Here is a 21,468-nt window from a genome sequence, read left to right as displayed (position 1 = left end):
CGGGCTAGCCCCCTCCCCTCCTTCCTCCGACCCCCCTTCCCTCCATGTTTCCCTACCAGGGTCCATGCTTCCCCTTCTTCTCCCCCCTTCTCCCCACCTCCTTCTTCCATCCTTTCACAAATACCCCTTCTTTGAATGTGATCCAAACCTGATGCCCTTTTCTCCCCCTTTCCCTTTCCCTTAGTGCCTGCCTCTGTATGAATAGTGGTATTTGATTTATCCATTAATCCCTTTAATGCTTCCCGCTTCTGTCCTTGTATCCTTGTAGTTTCTGCTTGTGCCCCTTCCTCCCCCCTCCTCTCTTCCTCTACCTGATTGTGCGATGCTTGTGGGCACTTGCTAAAAGGGTGCCCCAAGCCTCCACACAGGTTACAGCGTATGGTAGTGCAGTCGCTGGTGTCATGATCTGTACTACCACATCGCGAGCACTTTAACACTGTACATGACATGCTTAAGTGACGGAAAGATCCGCACCTGTAGCACTGTCTGGGTTGTCCTGCATAAAAGCATTGAATTCGATCCCTTCCAATGTATGCGGCTGAAGGTATATGTTGGGTGACATAGCCTGCCTGTTTTAATTTTACAAGGGCACTCCACCCCCCCGCCCACACACGACTCTGGTCTGGTATTTTGCTTAATGGGGTCCTAATTTCGGCATACCGTCCCAACCAGTATGACAGGTCTGCAGCCATAAGAGATTCATTACGTACCAAAATGGTAATCTGGACTGCGTCCTGTCTACTGATGGGGACAGCCTTAAAATCCACCCATCTACCCTGATGCTGCACCTCTGTGTACTTTTCCCAAAACAGGTCCAAACCTCGCCCTGTTAAGAAACTAATATCATATTCAGGGATTCCCACAGGGTGTATGCATGCATACAAATCTTCAGGGATAAAGCCAAGGGAGAATACCATTCTTAAAACAACCTCTCTAGGTGGTGCTACCCCTGTGCCCACCCAACGCAGCTGGACAACATTTCGACGTTTTGGGGTAACACCGCTCCCGGGACCCCGCAACGGACCAGAAAATGGATTTCCCCTTGTCTCCATGTCTGACTCCTGCCTCCCCTCCTCCTTCCCTGTCTCTGCCCCTCCTCCCCGTACTACTGCTGCAAAGGATAAAGGGGCTGATACCAGTATGCTCCCCCCTTCCCCACTCCCTTCCTGCCTTCCTCCCCTCCCCCTCTCTTCCCCTCCCTCCTCTCCCATGTCCACTAACCCCACTATGTTCAGTTCACTTGTGCTGTTTCTGTCTCTTCCCCCTCTGCAATATTCTACTTCCAGTCCTTTGCCAGTTGCTGCTGTTCCCAACCAGCACTCGTTCCCTTGCTCTGCAACTGTCCCACTCAGACCAGGTCTGGGATCTGTCTCCTCTTGTAGCTGACACTCTCCTCCATGCACTTTCTCTGTTTCTGACACTGTCATACTCAGTCTGAGTCTTGGCTCCGCCTCCTGGTGCAGCTGACACTCTCCTTCATGTACTCTCTCTGTATCTGGCACTGTCTTACTCAGTCTGGGTCTTGGCTCTGCCTCCTGGTGCAGCTGACACTCTCCTCCATGCTCTGTCTTACTGGGTCTGGGACTTGGCTCCGCCCCCTGGTGCAACTGACACTCTCCTTCATGTACTCTCTCTGTATCTGGCAATGTCTTACTCAGTCTGGGTCTTGGCTCCACCTCCTGGTGCAGCTGACACTCTCCTCCATGCCCTGTCTCACTCGATCTGGGTCTTGGCTCCGCCTCCTGGTGCAGCTGACACTCTCCACAATTCTCTCTCTCCTTTCTGGGACTCCTGCTTTGATGGGCATGAGTTTCTGAGAAGCTCCCTTCTGCTCTTTCTTCTTGTTTCTGAGTGGCAGAATCTATTGGGAGCCCCTGCCTGTCACTGAGCTTCCCCCATGATGTCATCAGCACTTCTGATTGAGATTGGATGGCAGCTCTTGGACAGCCCTGCTCAGAGGTCTGCCCTATCAATTCTGTCCATGAGTGACTGTGGTGTTCCCACGATGTTCCCGCCCTCTGTCCACCATATTTGCTCTCAGCTTCTTCCATCTCTTGTAGTACTCCACTACTCCATTCCTGTACTTTCCCATCCTCTTTAGTCTCTGTCTCCATCTGCAAAACCCCTTGTTTTTGCTCTACTTTCCCTCCCGTTGTTCCTGGTAACTTCTGTACTTGCTCAGTGTGTAGTGATTCTTCTCCTACCTCAGCATTCAAACTGTTCTGATTCTCCTCAGCATTCAAACTGTTCTGATTCTCCAGGCTGTCTTTCTTCTCTGTCTCTCCCAGCAAACCTGAGCTCTTCTCTGTGGGTTCGGCTATGCCCTGCCAGCTCTCTAAGTATAAGGGACGTTTTTGAATTTTTTTCAGTTTCATAGCTCTTTTGTGTTCCAAACTTGCCAGGCTCTCTTGCTGCATGCAGTGCTGGAGCCCCTCCTTATCCACAGTACCTGCCACAACTGGACTAGGAGCCTCTGTTCTACAAGGCTGGTAAGTGGATGGAGCACCTAGCTCTTGGGAATCCTGTAGGAAATAAAATACTGGTGATAACTGGGAATTATTTGTGTCAGTCTTGTCTTTCCCTCCTTCTGGCTGCTGCTGTTTCTCTTCCCCTGCTGTCCCTTCCAGCATAGCCTCTGGGGTGTCTGGAACCACGGAGTCCTGTGTGTCTCTGGGTTCTGCTTCCTGCTGGATCTGGGACTGCGTCTGGGTCTGCTGCATGCGTTCCCTGTTCAGGAAAACCTCACGAAGGGGATTATCTCTGCAGTTCTTTAGTTTTTGCAGCTGCCTTTGTTTTGCTGTAAGCCGCTTCTGGAGTGCTTCAACTCCCTTAACATACTTGTCTCGTGGGCCAGTGGAAGCCAGGTTACACATAGTTTTTGCTAGCTTCAGCCGCTTCCTCAGTACCTCTATTTCACCTTCTACTCGATTCATTTTCTTCACTGATCTAATTACCTCTTCAGGAGTCATATGCTGGGCCTCTTTCTTCTGCCAGGCCCTAGGCCTGGATTCCTCCTCCTCCTCTTCCTCACTAACGTCCTCTTCAGACTCTCCACTATTCTCTTCCACCACCTCTCCTCTGATACTGGATGCAGAGAACCCTGCTCTGGAACCCGGGCCCTGCCTTCTTGCCCCCTGTTCTTCACCCAGCTTAGGAATGTTATGGCCAGGACTTACAGTCAGGGTGAGCTGGCTCCTCAGCAAGCGCTGCTGGGCTCTGGTCCTTCCTCCGTCCACAGGCCTGGGCTCTCCTGGTTCTCCTGGTTGCATGCTTGGGGCTTGGGTGGAGGAAGCCTCCCCTTCATAGTGTTTCTCAGCTCCAAGTGTGCTAGGCCTTTCAGCCTGGGGCCCTCCTGCAGGGGGGCCCCCTCCCCTCTGCATTGTTCAGCAGCCACAGGGTACAGCAGCTCTCCTTTCAGCACCTCTTCACCACAGGTCTGTACTGTGTGTGTGTGTGTGTGTGTGTGTGTGTGTGTGTGTGTGTGTGTGTGTGTGTGTGTGTGTGTGTGTGTGTGTGTGTGTGTGTGTGTGTGTGTGTGTGTGTGTGTGTGTGTGTGTGTGTGTGTGTGTGTGTGTGTGTGTGTGTGTGTGTGTGTGTGTGTGTGTGTGTGTGTGTGTGTGTGTGTGTGTGTGTGTGTGTGTGTGTGTGTGTGTGTGTGTGTGTGTGTGTGTGTGTGTGTGTGTGTGTGTGTGTGTGTGTGTGTGTGTGAGTAACAAGTTAATTAATTCTACTAAAGGCCTGGTTGAATAGCCAAGATATGTCAGGGGTTTCTCTCCTGGGAGGGAAGAGAAACTTTTGCAGAGATGGGAGCAATTGAGCTTATATTATTTTGGGCAGCTGGTACAATAGGGGCAGGAGCTACAGGAACAATATTCTTTGAGCTCCAGAGGTATCTTTGCATACCTACAGGCTAAGAACCTTTTACAAATGGTGGAGGGTTGATAGTGGGGCAGGTAGGGAGGAAGCAGAGTGCTCTTGAGCAGATAGTGGGGCGGGCTTTGCCTAAGGGGGTCATTTCAGCCATATATCAGTTACTTATAGATCAGCAGTTTAGGTGACCCAATAATATGTCCATGTGGGTAAAGGATATTAACAGGCCAATGGAGGATGTAGAACGGGAAGACATATGTCAATGTTCTCATAAGATCTTGTATGCCATTCAAGTGGTGGAATATGCATTAAAAATGTTGTTTCACTTGTATTATATACCAGATAAACTGGTGTGAGAGTGCAGGTGAAAGGGGATCCGGGAAGGCACGAAGAAAGGGGGTGCAGGGAGCCGGGGAATCCCAACAGGGCAGAGTTCATGTGCACAACACCCACATTCAGAAAGCTGGGCTACCAGAGGCAGAGAGGTTGGCTGGGTTAAGGAAGAAGGGAGGGAACTACCAGTCCCAGAATCCTTCTCTTCCCCACCCGGCTGTGCAAGAGTTAGGGGAGGAGATAGAAGATTGGGAAATGGTCTCTGAGGAAGGTGATGAGGGCCAGCTGGAGAGATTGGAGGCGGGGGAAGTTGAAGAGGAGGATAAAATGGAGATTACTGAAGGACTAGGGGAGGAACAGATGGCTCAAACCCAAAAAGCTGCTGTAAGAGGGTGGCTAGCTGTACCTTGGAGAGACTGGTGGAAGACCGGAGGAGAGAGGCTGAGGCACTGGGGGAAATCTCTACTAAAGAGGAAACAGGTGCAGCCTGTGAGAGAGAAAGAGAGCTGGGCACAATTGAAACCCCAGCCTGAACCAGGTGGGAATAAAGCTGTGTAACCATGCTGTAAGAAGGTGCAAGAAAGACTGTGTAAACTGTTTCATATTAAAAAGGTCTGGGCTGCAACCTACCAAGCTATTGGGTTTTTCCCTCTGATAATGTACTGTTCCCTAAGTGAAGTAATCTGAGCTAAAGTGAAGTGAAGTTATATGGACTGTTTTTGAACCTGAGTTTGAAGTTATATGGACTGTTTTTGAACCTGAATCTGACTGTGTTGAACCTGAATTGTGCTCTGGGCTGCTAGCCTAAACAACCTGGAGTGAAGGGTGTTTTGTTGATTTGAAGCAAGAAAATAAAAGCTCTTACTTATAAACATTGGGCTTTGAATGTGCCTCTGTGAAAGGAACGGAGGAAGGAGGAAGTCCTGGGAGTTCACAGGGCCTGGAGCCAAGGCTCAGAGGAGCCAGATTGCTGTGGAGTGAAGGCAACAGTCGTGTGGAGGAAGAGGCAGCTAAGTAGGGTCAAGCCTGGCTGGGCCCTGGATGGGTGACCCAGTTACACTGGGTAAATGGAATTAGTCAGATGAGATTTCATATTGGACGGGAGGTTATGAACAAGGAATGTATTTGCATATGTGGTGGTCATGTCCCAAAATATATATTTTTTGGGAATAGTCTTTGAATATGTTCAATCTATGTTGTCTAAAAAGATTGCACTAAATATGGAGGTGGCTTTATTTACGGAGTCTGTAGGACTAGACAAGCCTTTCAGACTCCATCTCTATAACTGGTCAAAGAGAAGCTGGCATGCCTATGTGATCTGTATAGTCTTACAGCATTACAACAAACAAGGTGGATTCTTACTATCAAATGTGGACTTGTGTTTCTTAGAATCAAAGTAAAGGGGGTGGGCTGGTTAGAAGGAGTAGTTCAAACTGGAGGGCGAGGAAATTATTCCTTATTAGGTTGGATGCATTGCCTACTGGGATGGTTTAGTTGGAAAGGGGTTTGGGGGAGAGGGGTTGATAAACTGAAAATGTAAGCCACTGTATTTTGGTTTTGTATTAGGACAATACTGAAGGAAAACAGTGTCTCTGTGATGTTTAATGGTTTGTTATATAAATAAAAACATTTTAAATAAATAAATGTCTTTCACATTTTCCCATCCTCCAAATTTAGGTTCTTAAGTTTCATGTTATGAGGCTGTTGATGTAGACCCTACATCATTTTGGTTTGTTTTCACTGGAGTGCCTCCAGATAGTCCAGAGAAAGACAGGTTCATACACACCATGAGCTACAAATGTGTAGACTGATCGAGCAATGTGGCCGTTATCTGCCATCCTCAGCAGTCTGGTTTTAGGTCTCATTTCAGCACAGAAATGGTATTAGCTGCTTTAATTAGTGAAATATGGCAATTTAATCAGGAAACAGACAGTTTTCAATCCTAACACATGATCACACACTAACATTTTGTCTGAATCACCCCAACCTATTTACCGATACTTCTTTACTGTACTTGTCGCTGTAATAGTACCCCTATACTGTATTTGTTCACACCGGAGTCTGTAATCACTTCTCCGGAACTATGTAAGCCACTTTGAGCCTACTAATAAGTGGGAAAAGGTGGGATACAAATGTAACAAATAAATGAAATAAATAAATAAATAAATAAATAAATACATTTATTCTCATCTTGATAAACACAATGTGGTTCTTGCTGTTTCACTTGATCTGTCTGCAGCTTTTGATTTGGTTGATCACTCTTCTACTCTCTTCATGCTTTGGGTGTGTCAGCTACTGTTCTTGTGTGGTTTACCTCTTTCCTAGCAGATCCTTCATTCCAGGTTTGAATAGCAGCTTCCTCTTCTACCTCTCACTCTTGCTTGTGGGATTCCACAAGGGTCAGTTCTCTCCCCTCCCCCCTTCTCTTTAATCTCTTTCTGAGTCTTCTGACAACTCTCATCCAATCTTCAGGAGTTTCCTTTCACTTTTATGCAGATGATATCTTGTTAATTTACCCTACTAACCTAACTTCACCATCTATTCAACCTTTACAGGACTGTCTTACTCTCATTTCAGATTGGCTGGATTCTCGTACACTAATTCTAAATAAGGATAAGACAGTAGCGTGCTGGTTCACTAGTGGCCTTTCTCCCCCTTCTTTTCCCCTGATTCTCTTTGGACACACTCTTTCTTTTCATTATCTTGGCATTATATTAGACTCACAATTTAAGTTCTCCCAACAGATTTCAGGGTTATGTAAAACAGGTTTCTTTATTCTTCGTCAACTCCGTTCTGTTCATAGGTTCTTTGAGCATGATAATTTCCACTCCTTGATACTTTCTCTTCTTATCACTAGGCTTGACTATTGTAACATTGCTTACCTCAGCTGTTCTTGTTCAACCCTCAAGAAACTTCAGACTCTTCAAAACACTGCTATCAAACAGCTCCATCATGCCTGGAATATGATCATGTTTCCTTCCTCTTTATTAAGTCTTATTGGCTCCCGGTTGACAAACAGATTATTTTCAATACTCTTACACTTGCTTTTTAAGCGTACTGATTAGGTCATCCCTAATACCTATCTACTCACTATTCCCTATTCCCCTACATGTCTGCTTCACTCAATCAATGATCACCGTTTGTCTCCCCAGCTCCCCTTTTGTCCAGCTGGAATCAACCTGGCATCAGGCTTTCTTTTTTTCAGCCCCTTTCCTTTGGAATTCTATGCCACTCCCAATTTGTGCAGAATTATTGTTTAAAAAGTTTAGAGTAGCCCTTAAAACCTGGTTGTTTCACCAAGCATTTGACTGAGGCTTTAGCTATCTTTCACCTTGCTGCTGCAATATCCTCTCTCCCCTCCCTTTCCCCCTTTCTATCCCTCACACCAAGTCACCTTTTTCTTGTGTAACTAAGTTCTTTGAATCTGTCCTATTAATATTGTGGTTCCTTTCTGCCTTTCTTTTTAGAATTGTACACCACTGTGATCTGCAAGTTAGTTAATGGTAGTATAGCAAACCCAAATAAAATATAACTATAAACTGTCATGCTCTTTAGAAATGTAAAGTAGTAGTAGTAGTAGTATGAGGGTGACATTCCAAAGCACTTAAGTGTATATTCAATGCAGGGGTGGCCCAAGGCATTCTGCCACCTGAGGCAGGATTGAGATGCTGCCTGATCTGCTGCTGCCTGTAGCGCTTTCACACGGAGGTGAGAGACGCTGTCAGGTCAGTGCAGGGGGCCCGGCATAGAGGGGGGAGGGAGCGGAGGCGAGGAGGGTAGCTGAACATGGGGGGAGGGCAGGGGGGAGGGGGCATGGTTGCTGGACATGGGGTGAGAGCAGGGCAGAGAGGAGGGTTGCTGGACATGGGGGGAGGGGGGAGGCCAAGGGAAACAGGAGGGTTGCTGGATATGGGGGGGAGGATCGGTGGACGGGGTGAGGCCAGGGGAGAAAGGAGGGCTGCAATACTCGCCCGTTTTCACAGGCTTAATGGCTAGTAAAGACTAATGAAGAAAGTGGCATACTCACTTCCATACTTTGTCATTATTGATTTGTTCTCGCTCTTCTGAATTTGATTGTTGTAAAGCACCTCTGCAGTGCAGTTATATTTAGAGTTGGGATGTAAATTATGAAATGTATGTTTTTGAGAAATTGAATTCTGTTCTTTATCTTCAATTTCCAGTTCTCCATCTATAAAACAGAAAAGAAAGGTACATTTAAACATGGTGAAAGCAATATAATTTCTTTTTTTTTTAAGCCTGCAATGTCTGTTAGCATTTACCTCCAATTAATTTATTATTTACTTACCCCCCCCCCCCCCCCCCCCGATATTCAGCCGGCAATAGTTTGTATTTTTTTACACGATGACCATTGCCGGCTAGCTTAGCTCTCACTATTCAATGCCAGTCCATGTCAAGGCACCAGCACAGAATATTAGAGGCCAAATTTGGTGGGAATGGATTCCTGAGCCTATGCGGATCTGGGCTGCTATTCAGCTGGGGCCTGCGTAGGACAGTTATGTGACCCCGCCTGAATATCGTCCAGGACCCACATAACTATGGTTTACCTTTAAAGCTCCCTCTCCCTGATCCTCTTTCTAGTCTCCAATGTAGCCTCCTCCCTCCTACCCCCTACCCTCAGGTCATGGGAATCAAAGATCCTCCCATCCCCCCTGAATGAGCACCCCCACCCACCTCCGTGGATGGGTCGATGCTAGAAGATGGAGAGAGAGGAGCCATACTGGATGGTTGAAGAGAAAGAGAGACAAGGTGATGCTGGATGGTGAGAGAAGAGAGGAACAGATGCTGGAAATGGGGGATGGAAGAAAATAAGAAGGGAGATGTTGGACATGAACAGAGGGGAGGAGAGGGGCAGAGAGGGGGAAATGCTCATGGATGGTGGAGAATGAAAGGGAAGAGAGAGGGGAGTAGATGCTGCCCATGGATGAAGGGGAAGGAAAAAGATCACAGAAAAATGGAAGAAAGTTGAACGTGAAGGATAAAGGGCAGGAATTAAAGAAGAAAGGAGGAGAGAAATGAAAAAGTGAATGGACAGGAGGCCCTGGAAACAGTCCAGAGCACAGACAGAGAGAAGCAGAACCAGAGACAGGGAACAAGATGATTAGAAAAATAAAATTACCAATGTCCATCTTTTAGGACACAGATGGTCTTTCTCCTTCTGCAACAGGGAATGAACTCCTATATTTTAAGCCTGCTCAAGCCCCGTCCAAAACAAGCCCAGATCACCCTCTTGCCAGATACACGTTCTTCAGTTTTAGACATTCGTATTTTGACTTTGTACAATCATCATTTGGATGTCTATGCAATATGGATGTCTTAGTGTCAAGTTTATGAATGTCTACAATATGAATAGTGCTTCGAAAATAAGCACCATGTGTTACAGAAATGTTTAAAGAGAAACCATCCATGTGGTTCCTCTTTGAAATTTAGCTACTGCAAAGTCTAGGAAAGTCCATTTGTTAGTGTGTATTCAATTTGTTAAGGCTCCTTAGAAAGTTTAGTGCATGCAAAATCAATTTAGTGTATGTAAACCTATGAATTAATGTGCGTTAAGTCACTTAATGCACGTTAAAAAGTTTTAATGCACACTACATTTTTATTTAAACAAATATCTGAAAACTGGGAAACAGAAACATGATGGCAGAGCTTTACTCCCCCTAAGAGAATCCACATGCCTGTCCCATGCTTTCTTGAATTCAGATGCAGCCCATATATCCCGAACATACATAAGAAGGACTGTCAATCCTGAAGTGTGACAGTAATTTCAGAATTAAGCTCCATAATGTCCACTTAATCCTTGAATTTGGGCCTAAATATTACAAAAGGGACAAAAGTGGAGCACAAGCACATTTAACCCCACTGCGGAAATACAAAAGGTTTCCTACCACAAACATATGAATAGTTCAGTAAGCAAACTTCCTCTGGTATAGAATTATTTATCCATTCTAAGGTAATAGATATATTTGTGCTGCTGATAGTCAATGAATATATTGTTGTCACATCTGTAAGAAAAGAAATATATTTATTTTTAACATAGCACAGGGATTTAAAAATCCTATTTGACTTCCCTAAATTGTTCACCAGAACCCGTTTTTCTAATATTTGAAAAGAGAAAGGAGAGAACAGAGAGACACACTTTAATAGGTCCATTTTCCCAGATATCAATACCTTTCAATTACTGCATTTGAAATAACAATGCAATAGTTAGAAGGCATTACTAACAACCTTTTTTGTCATAAACAAAAACAGAACACTACAAAAAAAATGATAATTTGTCATTTTCAGAATTGTTATATTCTCTATCCTTACTGTGGTGGATCTTACATAAACTAGAAGAAAACCAACAGGAAAAGCCTGAACTGAAAGAGGATTGTACATCATTGTTCAAAATCAGAGGCAGACCCCTTGTATTGACTTAAGTGCGTAACTTACTTTAGTTCTTTGTGGATGTAACGTCTATATAGGGCTAGATACCGTTTATGGCGCCGAAAAACTGGCACCAAAATAAATGAGCACTAAGCGCTTTTCTTTAAATGACACTCCAAGTTGGGCGCCAGTTATAGCATAGCATTTGGTGCTGGGTGTCTGTGTCAAATTTTGGGCATGAGGATTTACGCCAACGGAAATGTTATGTAAATCCTCGCTCCTAAATAAGGCATTGATCTGCCTAATCCAGTAACTCTGCACGCAAATTCCAGGAACACCCCTGACCCACCCTTGCCTTTCCCATGGCCATGCTCCCTTTTTGAATCTGTGAGGGAAAATTTACACACGCATCTTTATAGAATAGCGACTATAAAGATGCGTGCAAAAATTTTAATTATTGCCCATTAGTACCAATAATTGATTGTTAGCGCCCAATTATCAGTGCTAATTAGCTCATTGTGCAATTAAATTGCGCACGCAAACTGGGTGTATGCCCAAATTTGCACATTCAGTTTTTGAGTGCTATATATAGATTTAGCGGGATAACCTCAAGGGGAACAAAGTGAGCCATCCTATCTAATATTATGTATATGTGATGGCAGTAATAGGATGGAATACTCTCTGTTTGTAATGTACAATCCATATCCCCCCATGACATTTTAGTTTTCAGTTTTGGCTGAAACCGAACGGCAAAATTCAGCTGTGGATTTGGTTTCAGTCAAAACCAAAATCAGTTTCAGTCAGACTCTGTATATGTAGTATTATCCAGTATTTTGGTGTTATTCTACTATATTCTATCCTTGGTTAATTTGGTAGGTAACTAGTTTGTCTTCATTGACTTTGTACTTAGGATTGTCATAACAAATGAGTTTATATTCAGTCTGGAAGGAGCTGTATGCCACTGCTCTGAATCAGCAAGGCACAGAATATTAGAAAAGAAGTTGCTGTTAATGCTCTTTACTCTGATGACCCCTCTTTTCATTACACTAAGGGAGGTATCCTCTACAGGATGCCTAAAGTTAGGTGTCGGGATAATGTGCACTAAGCGCAGATTAAGAACATAAGAATAAGCACACTGAGTCAGGCCAATGGTCCATCTATGCCAGTATCCTGCTTCCAACAGTGGCCAAGCCAGGTCGCAAGTACCTGGCAGAAACCCAATTAGTAGCAACATTCCATACTACCAAACCTGGGGCAAGCAGTGGCTTCCCCCATGTCCATCACAATAACAGACTGGAGTTTCCCTCCAGTAACTTGTCCAAGCCTTTTTTAATCCCAGATATGCTAACTGTTGTTACTACATGTATCCTAGTTTGTAATGTTATTGGTGCGGTAGCCTAGTTTAGCTGGTGCCCAGGCATGGCATTGACTTCCTGTATATTATATTATTTTGCTAACATTAGTATAATAGTAAACGGCATACTTTTTGTTAAAACCTAAATTGCATTCTGAGCTAAGTCAGAGTAAAAGCCAGATTCCTCACTTTCCTTTCCATCTGATAAGGAGAGAGGTCTCAGCCTGAAAGAAGTTTTTCCCTACATGGTCAAAGATTTTCCTATTGTCTGATAGCCAGCCTAGGATGGTGAGAGCTGAGGTATATCCTTGAGTGCCTTTGTCTTTATGGCACCCCTTTTTCCCTGACTCTCTCTGCCTTCTTATTATTGCACTAGCATCTCTTTGTTTGGACTACTGACCTTTTTTTAATGTACAAGAAGCTCTGCAGCTAGGCAGAGCTCCAGAGATGGACAGCAAGGATTGTTGGATTCGCTGTTCTTATAAGTTCATGTAATCCTTGGTTCCTGACAGCTGAGCTTACACCACACTTTGTACGCCAAGTTTCACCAGTTCTCCAGTATGCAAATAAAGTTAAGTTGTTTTATATCTACACATGTCTCTGGGAAACCTTAAAAAACCGTAAAAGCCTTGGAGGGGCAGTATAGACTGCACAGTGAAGAGCTTACAGTGGGCTGCCTCACAACCTGATTTGGGCAGGCAGAATAGGCTGTAGCTGAGAGCTTGTAGCAGAGGCTGCTGGCAGGCTGTGGAGTCTGTGAATTAGTTGTGCACCTAATTCACAACCTAGGTGGCTGCCTAGGGGCTCACATCAGCTTAGCTATTCTTTGAGTGAAAAAATATTTCCTCCTATTTATTTTAAAAGTATTTCCATGTAATTTCATTGATTCTATAACAATCACCATTACAGAATAATAGCGTAAGTCCACATATATGTGCCTAACTCTAGGCGCGAGCACTTATGCCATATCAAAGGCTGGTGTAAATGCTGACACCTAACAGTAGACAGGTTAGGCGTGTAAATGCAAGTGTTCTATAACATACGGGCATAACTGCTAGGCATGTGCCTAACTGAGCCATGTCCCTCCTATGGAATACCATCTAAGGCCAGTTGTGCATGTAACTTCTAACTGGGGCCAATTAACTCCAATTATAGCCAATAATTGGCTAAATCCAATTAGCCATTAATTTGCATGCACAACTGCCCTTATTCTATAACTGCATGCGCAAAGCTGGCTGCTAAGTATCAATTTGCACGCACTTTGTTATAGAATCTGGGAGTTATTGATCACTGGGAAGTCTACTCATTGATCATTTTAGCTTCAATTTAGGTCTGGGTTGTACATTTTGAAATAATTTATGTTGTGCTTCCATGTTCATGGAGGAAGGGTGCTTGTTGTTTATAAGTATTTTGTGTTCTTTCAAGTAGGATAGGATTACAAAGTGATGTAATTGTAGTTCTCTTGTGCTAGGCTGTTCCTGAGCACCTGTTCCCTATGCCTTGCAGGGGTGTAACCACGGGTGGGCCTGGATGGGCCCCATGCCCACCTTAAAATAGTGGATCCGGGTCGTATTTTCCCTCCCTCACTCCCACCGCGAAGCGTCTAGTTTAAATTAAGAGCGCTGGCCAGCAGAGATTCAGAGATCAACTCTGGAGCCTTCCCTCTGCAAAGATCTGAACGGTGACCGAGGTGAATCATCTTTTCCCTCCCTCGGCCCCGCCTCGAAGCACCTAGTCTAAATTAAGAGTGGCGGCCGGCAGCGATTCACAGAGAACCAATCAGGAGCCTTCCCTCTGCAACGATCCACCCTAAGAAACAGGAAGTTGTGACAGAGAGAGCAGATCGCAGCAAAGGGAAGGCCCTGGAGTGGGTCTCCGTTTGTGAATCACTGTTGGCTGGTGCCCTTAATTTAAACGAGAAGCAGTGCAGTGAGAATGAGGGAGGAAAAAGGCCAGAGTAATGTTGACCTGCAGGGCAGGCTGGGAGTGAGTGGCTGTACCTGCAGGGTGGGAGAGGGGCAGGCTGGGAGACAGTGGCTGCACCTGGGGGGGGGGGGGGGGGCTGGAGGCCGAAAGAAAAGGAGAGAGGTTCAGGACCTGCAAGGGGGGGAGAAGGCTAACTGGCTGGAGGGAAGGGAGAGAGGTTTGGAATCTGCAAGAGGGGGTGGCTGGCTGGAGGGAAGGGATAGGATTTTGGACCTGCAAAAGTGTGTGTGTGGGGGGTTGGCTGGAGGGAAGGAAGAGAGGTTCTGGACCTGCAAAAGGGGGGAGTAGCTGACTGGAGGCAAGGGACAGAGGTGCTGGACTTATTGGGGGGAGCTGGAGGCAAGGTAGATGTGCTGGACCTGCAATAGTGGGCGGACGATGGAGGGAAGGAAGAGACATGTTGGACCTACAAAGGGGAGAGGCTGGGGGCTGGAGGAAAGGAAGGAAGTTGTTGGACCTGCAAGGGAGGGGCAGTTTGGAAGGAAGGGAGAGAGGTGCTAGACCTGTGGGGGGGGGGGCTGGAGGGAAGGCCTGCAGGAGAGGCGTGAGGGAAGGAACAGAGGTGCTGTACCAGGGGGAGAGATTAGAGGGGAGAAAGATGACGGGTCAAAGGGATGAAGAAAGAGGGAGACAAATTTTTAACTCACAGTGGAAGAAAGAGCCAAAAGCTGGAAAGAGAGAAGCTGATTAGGTGGGATCGCAGAAGAGAGAGAGACATTGGTGTGGGTGAGGGAGAAAGGGGAAATACAGAAACAGACGTGAGATGCTATATGGGGATGGCAATGCCTGACGGGGGGGGGGGAATTGGAGAATACAGAGGCTATGCTGGACACTGGGAGGGAGGGGTATATGGACACAAGGGAGAGATACTAGACATAGGAGAGAATAGGAACTCAGAAGGGAGGTACTGGACATGGGAGGGCATAGGGACACAAGGGATGATGCTGGACACAGGGGTAGGGGATAAAAGGGTGATGGATGCAGGAATTTGTACATAGTGGAGATACTGGACAAGGAACCATGGGGACACAGAGATGGGAGATGGATGGTGGACATGGAGAGAGAAGACATGACAAATAGACAGGAGACTCTGGTGAGTGAGTTAAGACAGAGGAAAGAAGAAACCAAAGACTAGGACCAAGCTGATTTGAAAGTGTCTGGCTATTTTTCTACCTTTTGTTGTCTGGCTATAAGGTAGAAAAATAATTTTATTTTCTGATTAGAATATGTCAGATTTGGAACGTACATCTTGCCAGAGCTAGTGTTAGACATGGCTGGAGCCCAGGCCATAAATTTAGGAGGGAACCCCAAAGCCCATCACCATGCTGCACTGCCTTCAGCTTCCATCATGCTTGTGGATCTCTCTGGCCAGGGGACCAACAGCAATTGCTCCAGTTGCACTCCTCTAACACCATCCCTGTCACGTACTATCTTTATATTTTGCACAGGAGGAAATGCATTTCTTTCTGATTTTCTGGTATTGTATTGCATGCAAGGTCTGGCTTCCTGGGATTTTGGTTATTTTTATAATTTGTTGTCAATTATTCTATATTTAGCATTTTTGTTCCATGTGTGTGATCGAGGTATTCTGTTAGCATGAATTTTCTATGTAGCCTTCTGTAGTAAGTTTGGTTTGTTCAGTTTTCCCAATAGATGTATTGATATTTTAGGGCCCCTCTGTAATATGTAAGGCAATGCCTTTTTCATAGGTAGGATCCTTTATTTGGAAGTTAGTGCTGGCATCGTAGATTTGCCCTAGGTTATGAGTGACATTTTGTTTTAAAGATTGTTTTATTTACTATATGGTGGCTGTTGAGATTATGGTGAGTTTTAGGGGGAAATGTCCTAACTCTGCTCTGCCAGGGGGTTCTGTGGATGCAGAATTTATTTGCAGAATTTAATACTAGAATACTTTCTGGGATCATTTCTACAGTGTGTAACTGGAGAGATATGCTGAAAAGTGTTTGGTCTTGCTATACAGGCTAAGTATGTGTGTTCGGGGACCGAGGCTCAATGGAGGCTGAAGAGTGCAATCTCTTTTACTTCCCCCTAGCCCTCAATGTTGCCTGTAGTCATTGAAACCTGCACTGCTACCCTCATTGAAGTTATTGAGAGTGGGATAGAGGTGGAGCATTGGGTGGGGCATCAGGTGGCAAGATTTAAATTTCAAAAAGTTGGCAAGCCTGGTGCCCACCCATCTGACCTGTTGGCCCACCCAAAAATTGCCTTCTGGCTATGCCACTGATGCCTTGTGTGATTTTTCTATTGGCTGGCCCTTTGTCCCTGTGTATGCTGGGCTGTAGCCAGCCCCTTTCTTTCATTTTGGGTTTGAGAGTGTGTCTGCAGCATGGTTTTCTAAGAACTGTAAGCTGGCTTTGCTGTACCTATTGCATACTCCCCTTTCAAGCTACTGTAAAATAACCACGTTTTTGACAGCTTAAGAGTATTCTACACAGCATCTATTCTTCTCAGCTTGGTGCTGAGATCTCCTGGTTCCCCTGGTATACAGGGTGAGCTGGTAGAGAACAGACTCCCAGTTCTGCAAGGCAGAGACTCTTGTCCAGCATATCTAACTATAAGTTTTCCTTTGTTTGAATTTGTATTAAAGAATATTTTGATTCAAGAGTTCTGAGTCTTCACATGATATTCTAAACTCTGGTTATCTGCATGCTAATCTCCTGAGTAGAGAGAGCCTATCAGAAGAGAAAGCAGAACAATTTGAAAGGCATCTCCACACATAAAACAGGGGTTCATGCATGTCAGTGGGCTTTTGAGAACTGCCTACTTTATGAATATAAAATTAGGTATCAAGGGAGTAATTTTTTCCACATATAGGGCCTTATTCTATAAAGGTTATACTCCTAAATTTACGTACCTAAAATTTATGCTTCTAATTTATGACCATAATTTACACTCCTAAATTTCGAGTGTAATCTATTTTGGAGCACTGAGTATGCTCATAATTGGATCATAAACTTATGACCATAACCTTCATAGAATAAGACCCATAATGCCAGTATTTATTTGCTGTTAAAACTTGATATTCCATCTATGACACACAATTCCCATATAATTACACAATAAAAACAGTATCTTTGAACCACCTCAATTTAAACATATAATATTCTAATATAATCATATAGGCTAACTAAATACATTACCAAACAACCAGGTTTTTACTCGTTTATAGAATCTTAAATACTGAAAGGTCAAAAGTGAGCTCACAGTGATCAGCATTTTTTAGCTGCTGAGAGCTGCAAGATGAATTAAGAATGGAGTGGAGGAGTGGCCTAGTGGTTAGGGTGGCGGACTCTGGTCCTGAGGAACTGAGTTCAATTCCCACTTCAGGCACAGCTCCTTGTGACTCTGGCCAAGTCACTTAACCTGCCATTGCCCCAGGTATAAATAAGTACCTGTATATGTAAGCCGCATTGAGCCTGCCATGAGTGGGAAAGCGTGGGGTACAAATGTAAATAAAAAAATAAAAATAATCAATGTTGGGTCATGTTCAGGCTCCAGCATTGAACATCCAACTGAGCAGTGCAGGTGTGGTCCTACCTGCTCCCTCTCCCTCTTGATAACCTTCCCCAATTTCCCTTCTGAACCTCCCTTCCCTTCCCTTAATACTAGACACTCCCCAGATCTCCTCTCCCAGATGCCCCTCCCCCTTTCCATGGGCCTACCTGACACAATCCTAAGGTCCAAACAATTATATCAAGAGCCCATCACATGTCCAATAAATCAGTGATAGATTTCTAAATCAAATTCAAAACCCAAATTTAGGGAGCACATGAAGGACATGCATAGAGCCAAGACACAACCTCGGGAGGAAAACTCACTGGCCAGCTTTTCTAATGCAGGCCAAACAGAATGATACCAAAGCATGAAAATCACAGAAACACTCCTGAAAAATATAAAACTATAGTGTAGATGAGCTTTGGTACTGAGGAAATAGTCTTTAAGACTTGCATAATACTGACTATGACAGTCAGCAGAGGAGTCCATAGCGATGAATGCATTCTTTGACTTTGCATTCAAGCTACTGGTTTCCTACAGTCCCTTTAGAAAAATTAACATCAGCGATATTCATGAACTTGAAAACTTACTGCAAACTGTTGTTTTCTCTGTTGTGGAGGTTTCTGAAGAAATAATAATGAAAAAAATCTTGTTAGCAAATATTGCATTGGCATACTTATTTGATCCATACAAATTATGGCTAGAAATCAACATACGAATATGATAAGTTGTTACATTGTAAGGAAAATCAGCCTATTCAAACCACTCTAATAAAGGAACAGAACTGATTTTTTTTACCACCAAACCCAACTATAACCGGTCCCAGGACTATGTATTATATACTAGGCGTAGAGGCAGGAAGAAAATCTTCAGTATGTCAGGCCCTGTGAAAGGTTCCATTATGCATTAGGATAAGTTTTAGTGGTGGTTTTCACTAAGTAAGAGTTTGGTTTCTATCTGGTATGTGCAGGGCAATTCTATCATCCAGGTACCCACACTGACATGTCCTGGCATGCACAAATGTATAGAGTACTAGCATTTATGCATTTTTACGTGTACATATACCCATGAAAGTGCCAGCAGGGCACCTAACATACATAATACATAAATACAAGGAGATATGCACAGGGAGAGGAGCTTGGGTGGGCCATAGGCGGGGCTCTCGCGCTCATAACTTACAGAATACTGTGAGTTACACACCTCCCTTTTGCCTTAGGTACCTGCAGTTTCACCTGTGGGTGTGTAAATGTTAGGCATGCTGCTGATACTGGGTTACTCTATATTGGAACTTGTTATAGAACAAGCTCCACCCCCACCCCCCTGTTTGTCCTCAGGACCATAAATGGAGGCACTTATTTGAAGGATTGTCCCCTGTGCAGACCACAGAGACAGGCAAGGCATGCACACATATACAAGGTGGCACTCTAACTCAATAAAAGACACCACCAATAATTAACTAATTATCAATTACTGCTAGCAATAAGAACATGAAAGGGGGAAAACATATAAAGATATGATTTTTTTACGAAGTCTAGCACATCCCTGCAAAACATAGACAATAGGTTTTGCTTAGAAAATCATTTCAGTAATGACAATGATACTACACAGAACTGTAATTAGGATTGTTTAACTCCAATATTGGACTATTTCAGTGACCTGAACTAGAATAATACAGCTTAATGTAATTTCTATTCAGCTGTGGCTATAGAAACTGGAAAGATGAAAGGTCACTGTACCATCTAAAACTCTCCCTCCTATTTTCAAATTATATGTATTTTATGTATACTTTCTCCTGCCGCACATGCAAAAGCTCTGCTGCTGTCTGACCTCAGACAATGTATACTGAGATATTTTTCTGTAGTTTTAAAATAGCAGTGCTAGCTAGCAACTATTTTAAGCAAAGAATTTAGCAGTACTGCAGCAAAGGCTCATTTCTTTGATTCTAGATGCAATTTCCTATAATTGTAAAAACAGAAGTATTATTTTTTTTCTCTGATTAACGAAGATTGTAATCACCTTATGGGTCTTTTATTAAATGTTTGGGGGCCCTTTTACAAAGGGGCATAAGGACCTATGCATGTCTAGTGTGTGCTAAATGCTACCGTGTGCCCTGGGGGGTAATTCTGAATTTGGCATGTGCTGAAAAACAAGCAGTAGAATATATTTTTTATTTTCTACCGCGGAACACCTACCCGGCGGTACACAGCAGTTGGTGCGAGCTGCATGCTTACCGCTAAGTCAATGGGTGGCGGTAAGGTCTCAGGCCAAAAATGGATGAGCACTGGTTTTCACTTTGCCGCACGTCCATTTTCCGACCCATTAAAAAAATACCTTTTTTTTTTTTTTGCAGACGCGGTATAACAAGGGTCCGGCGTGCCCACACTGCCGCAGGTCACATTTTGGCACACCTTTGTAAAAGGCCTCCTTAGTGCATGTTATCTGCAACAGGGCCCATTTAATTCCTGTGGGCCCTGTTGCAGATAACTTGCATTATCCTTCAGTAAAAGACCCCCTTTGTTATTTTACTGTCAATTAATATCAACCTATCAGTCGTGTTCTTCAGTAGATTCTGTGGGAGGGAAATCATATCTTTATTAAGGGGCCCTTTTACTAAGCTGCGCTAGTAAATGGGATTAGCACATCCTAATGCAGGATTTTCCCCACACCCTAAGTCCATGTCTAGCATGGCCATAAATCTGACCTTTTTCAATTATTTTAATTTCAGGCTCTGCGCTAATGTTAGCATTAGCACACAACAACAGAAAAAAAAGTTATTGCAGGGGCCCTTTCCACCTTCTATTTAGGAGGAGCAAAGGGCTCCAGAATTAAGTCTGTGTTAATTAGTGGACCTTTCAGGAAAGGGAAAGGGACTTGATATGCCACCTTTCTGTGGTTTTTGCAACTACATTCAAACAGTTTACATATTATATACAGGTACTTATTTGTACCTGGGGCAATGGAGGGTTTAGTGACTTGCCCTGAGTCACAAGGGGGTTCCAGTGGAAATTGAGCCCAGTTCTCCAGGATCAAAATCCACTGCATTAACCACTAGGCTACTCCTCTACTTACAAAGGTGTGCTACTGTTTTTAGCACACACTAAAAATAAGCATCCACTAAACACTAGAGACACCCATACGTATATTCCTATGGGCAAATCTAGCATTTAGCGTGCGCTAAGCATTATCATGCACTAAAAACGCTGCGGCACCTTTGTGAAATACCCCCCTCTGCCTGTGTTAATGTCAGTGCACTAGCTGAATGAAACTTCCATGACCATTCTCCTCCACTGACAAGCCCCCCTCCAAAAATAATTAAAAATAAAATACTACATGGTTAATGCACACTAATAGCTAAACTAGCAGAAAACACATTAACATATTCTGCATTAGGCCATTTTTCCCGCATTAAGCTTTCTTTTGCGTTTAACTCGGTTTAGTAAAAGAGCCCTTAAAAATCTGTTAGATGCTGTTAGAAATCTTCTGTTTCGTACAAAAGTGTGTTAAATACTGTTAAAAGAAATCCCTGTTTCAAACAAAAGTGTGTTAGATACTGTTAGAAGAAATTCCTCTGTTTCATACTTTCCCACTATTTGGGGGAGTTTGGTTGCTATGAATGTGTGTAAGGTTGTCACCTAGAGGAGTGGTGGGAGCCAGAGTAGTTGAAAGTGAGATGGTGGTAAGGTTGTCTGCAGTAGAAGCCGTGGATAGTTCAGTGCGGTTATGTGTGACTGAGTAACCTGCAAGGAAATAAACAGATACAATTAATGTTTGAAAAGCTGCCTAATGGTCTTTCCCATCTGGATGTTCACCACAGCAATTTAGAGAAAAGCCCAGCAGGAAATTGGCCAAAATCTGGAATGAAGATTGTAAAACAGATTTTCTTGAAATTTTCCTATACATCTTTGGGATAGTCCACACTTTTGTGAGGTTTGCAACATTTCTTCTTTTAAGATGTTTAAGTATCAGCAGAATCCTTGGAAAATTGTAGACCATTTGCCTTAGCACATATCAACATTGTTCAAACC

General features: G+C 44.0%; 1 protein-coding gene across 2 annotated transcripts in view; it reads right to left on the bottom strand.

Annotated features, from left to right (window-relative positions):
* Positions 1–21,468, bottom strand: part of PTPRC (protein tyrosine phosphatase receptor type C) — a 291,837-nt gene that overhangs the window by 133,210 nt on the left and 137,159 nt on the right. For both annotated transcript variants that reach the window (XM_030205809.1, XM_030205811.1), the window contains 4 exons: positions 21,076–21,180; positions 18,034–18,066; positions 10,107–10,223; positions 8,231–8,392 (listed from right to left, as the gene is read on the bottom strand). In XM_030205809.1, the coding sequence (XP_030061669.1) occupies positions 8,231–8,392; positions 10,107–10,223; positions 18,034–18,066; positions 21,076–21,180 (417 nt within the window). The remainder of the gene's footprint in view (positions 1–8,230; positions 8,393–10,106; positions 10,224–18,033; positions 18,067–21,075; positions 21,181–21,468) is intronic.

The sequence above is a fragment of the Microcaecilia unicolor genome, chromosome 6 (assembly GCF_901765095.1).
Source record: "Microcaecilia unicolor chromosome 6, aMicUni1.1, whole genome shotgun sequence".
NCBI lineage: Eukaryota > Metazoa > Chordata > Amphibia > Gymnophiona > Siphonopidae > Microcaecilia > Microcaecilia unicolor.
The sequence above is the reverse complement of the archived record's forward strand: the minus strand, read 5'-3'. Positions and strand labels throughout refer to the sequence as shown.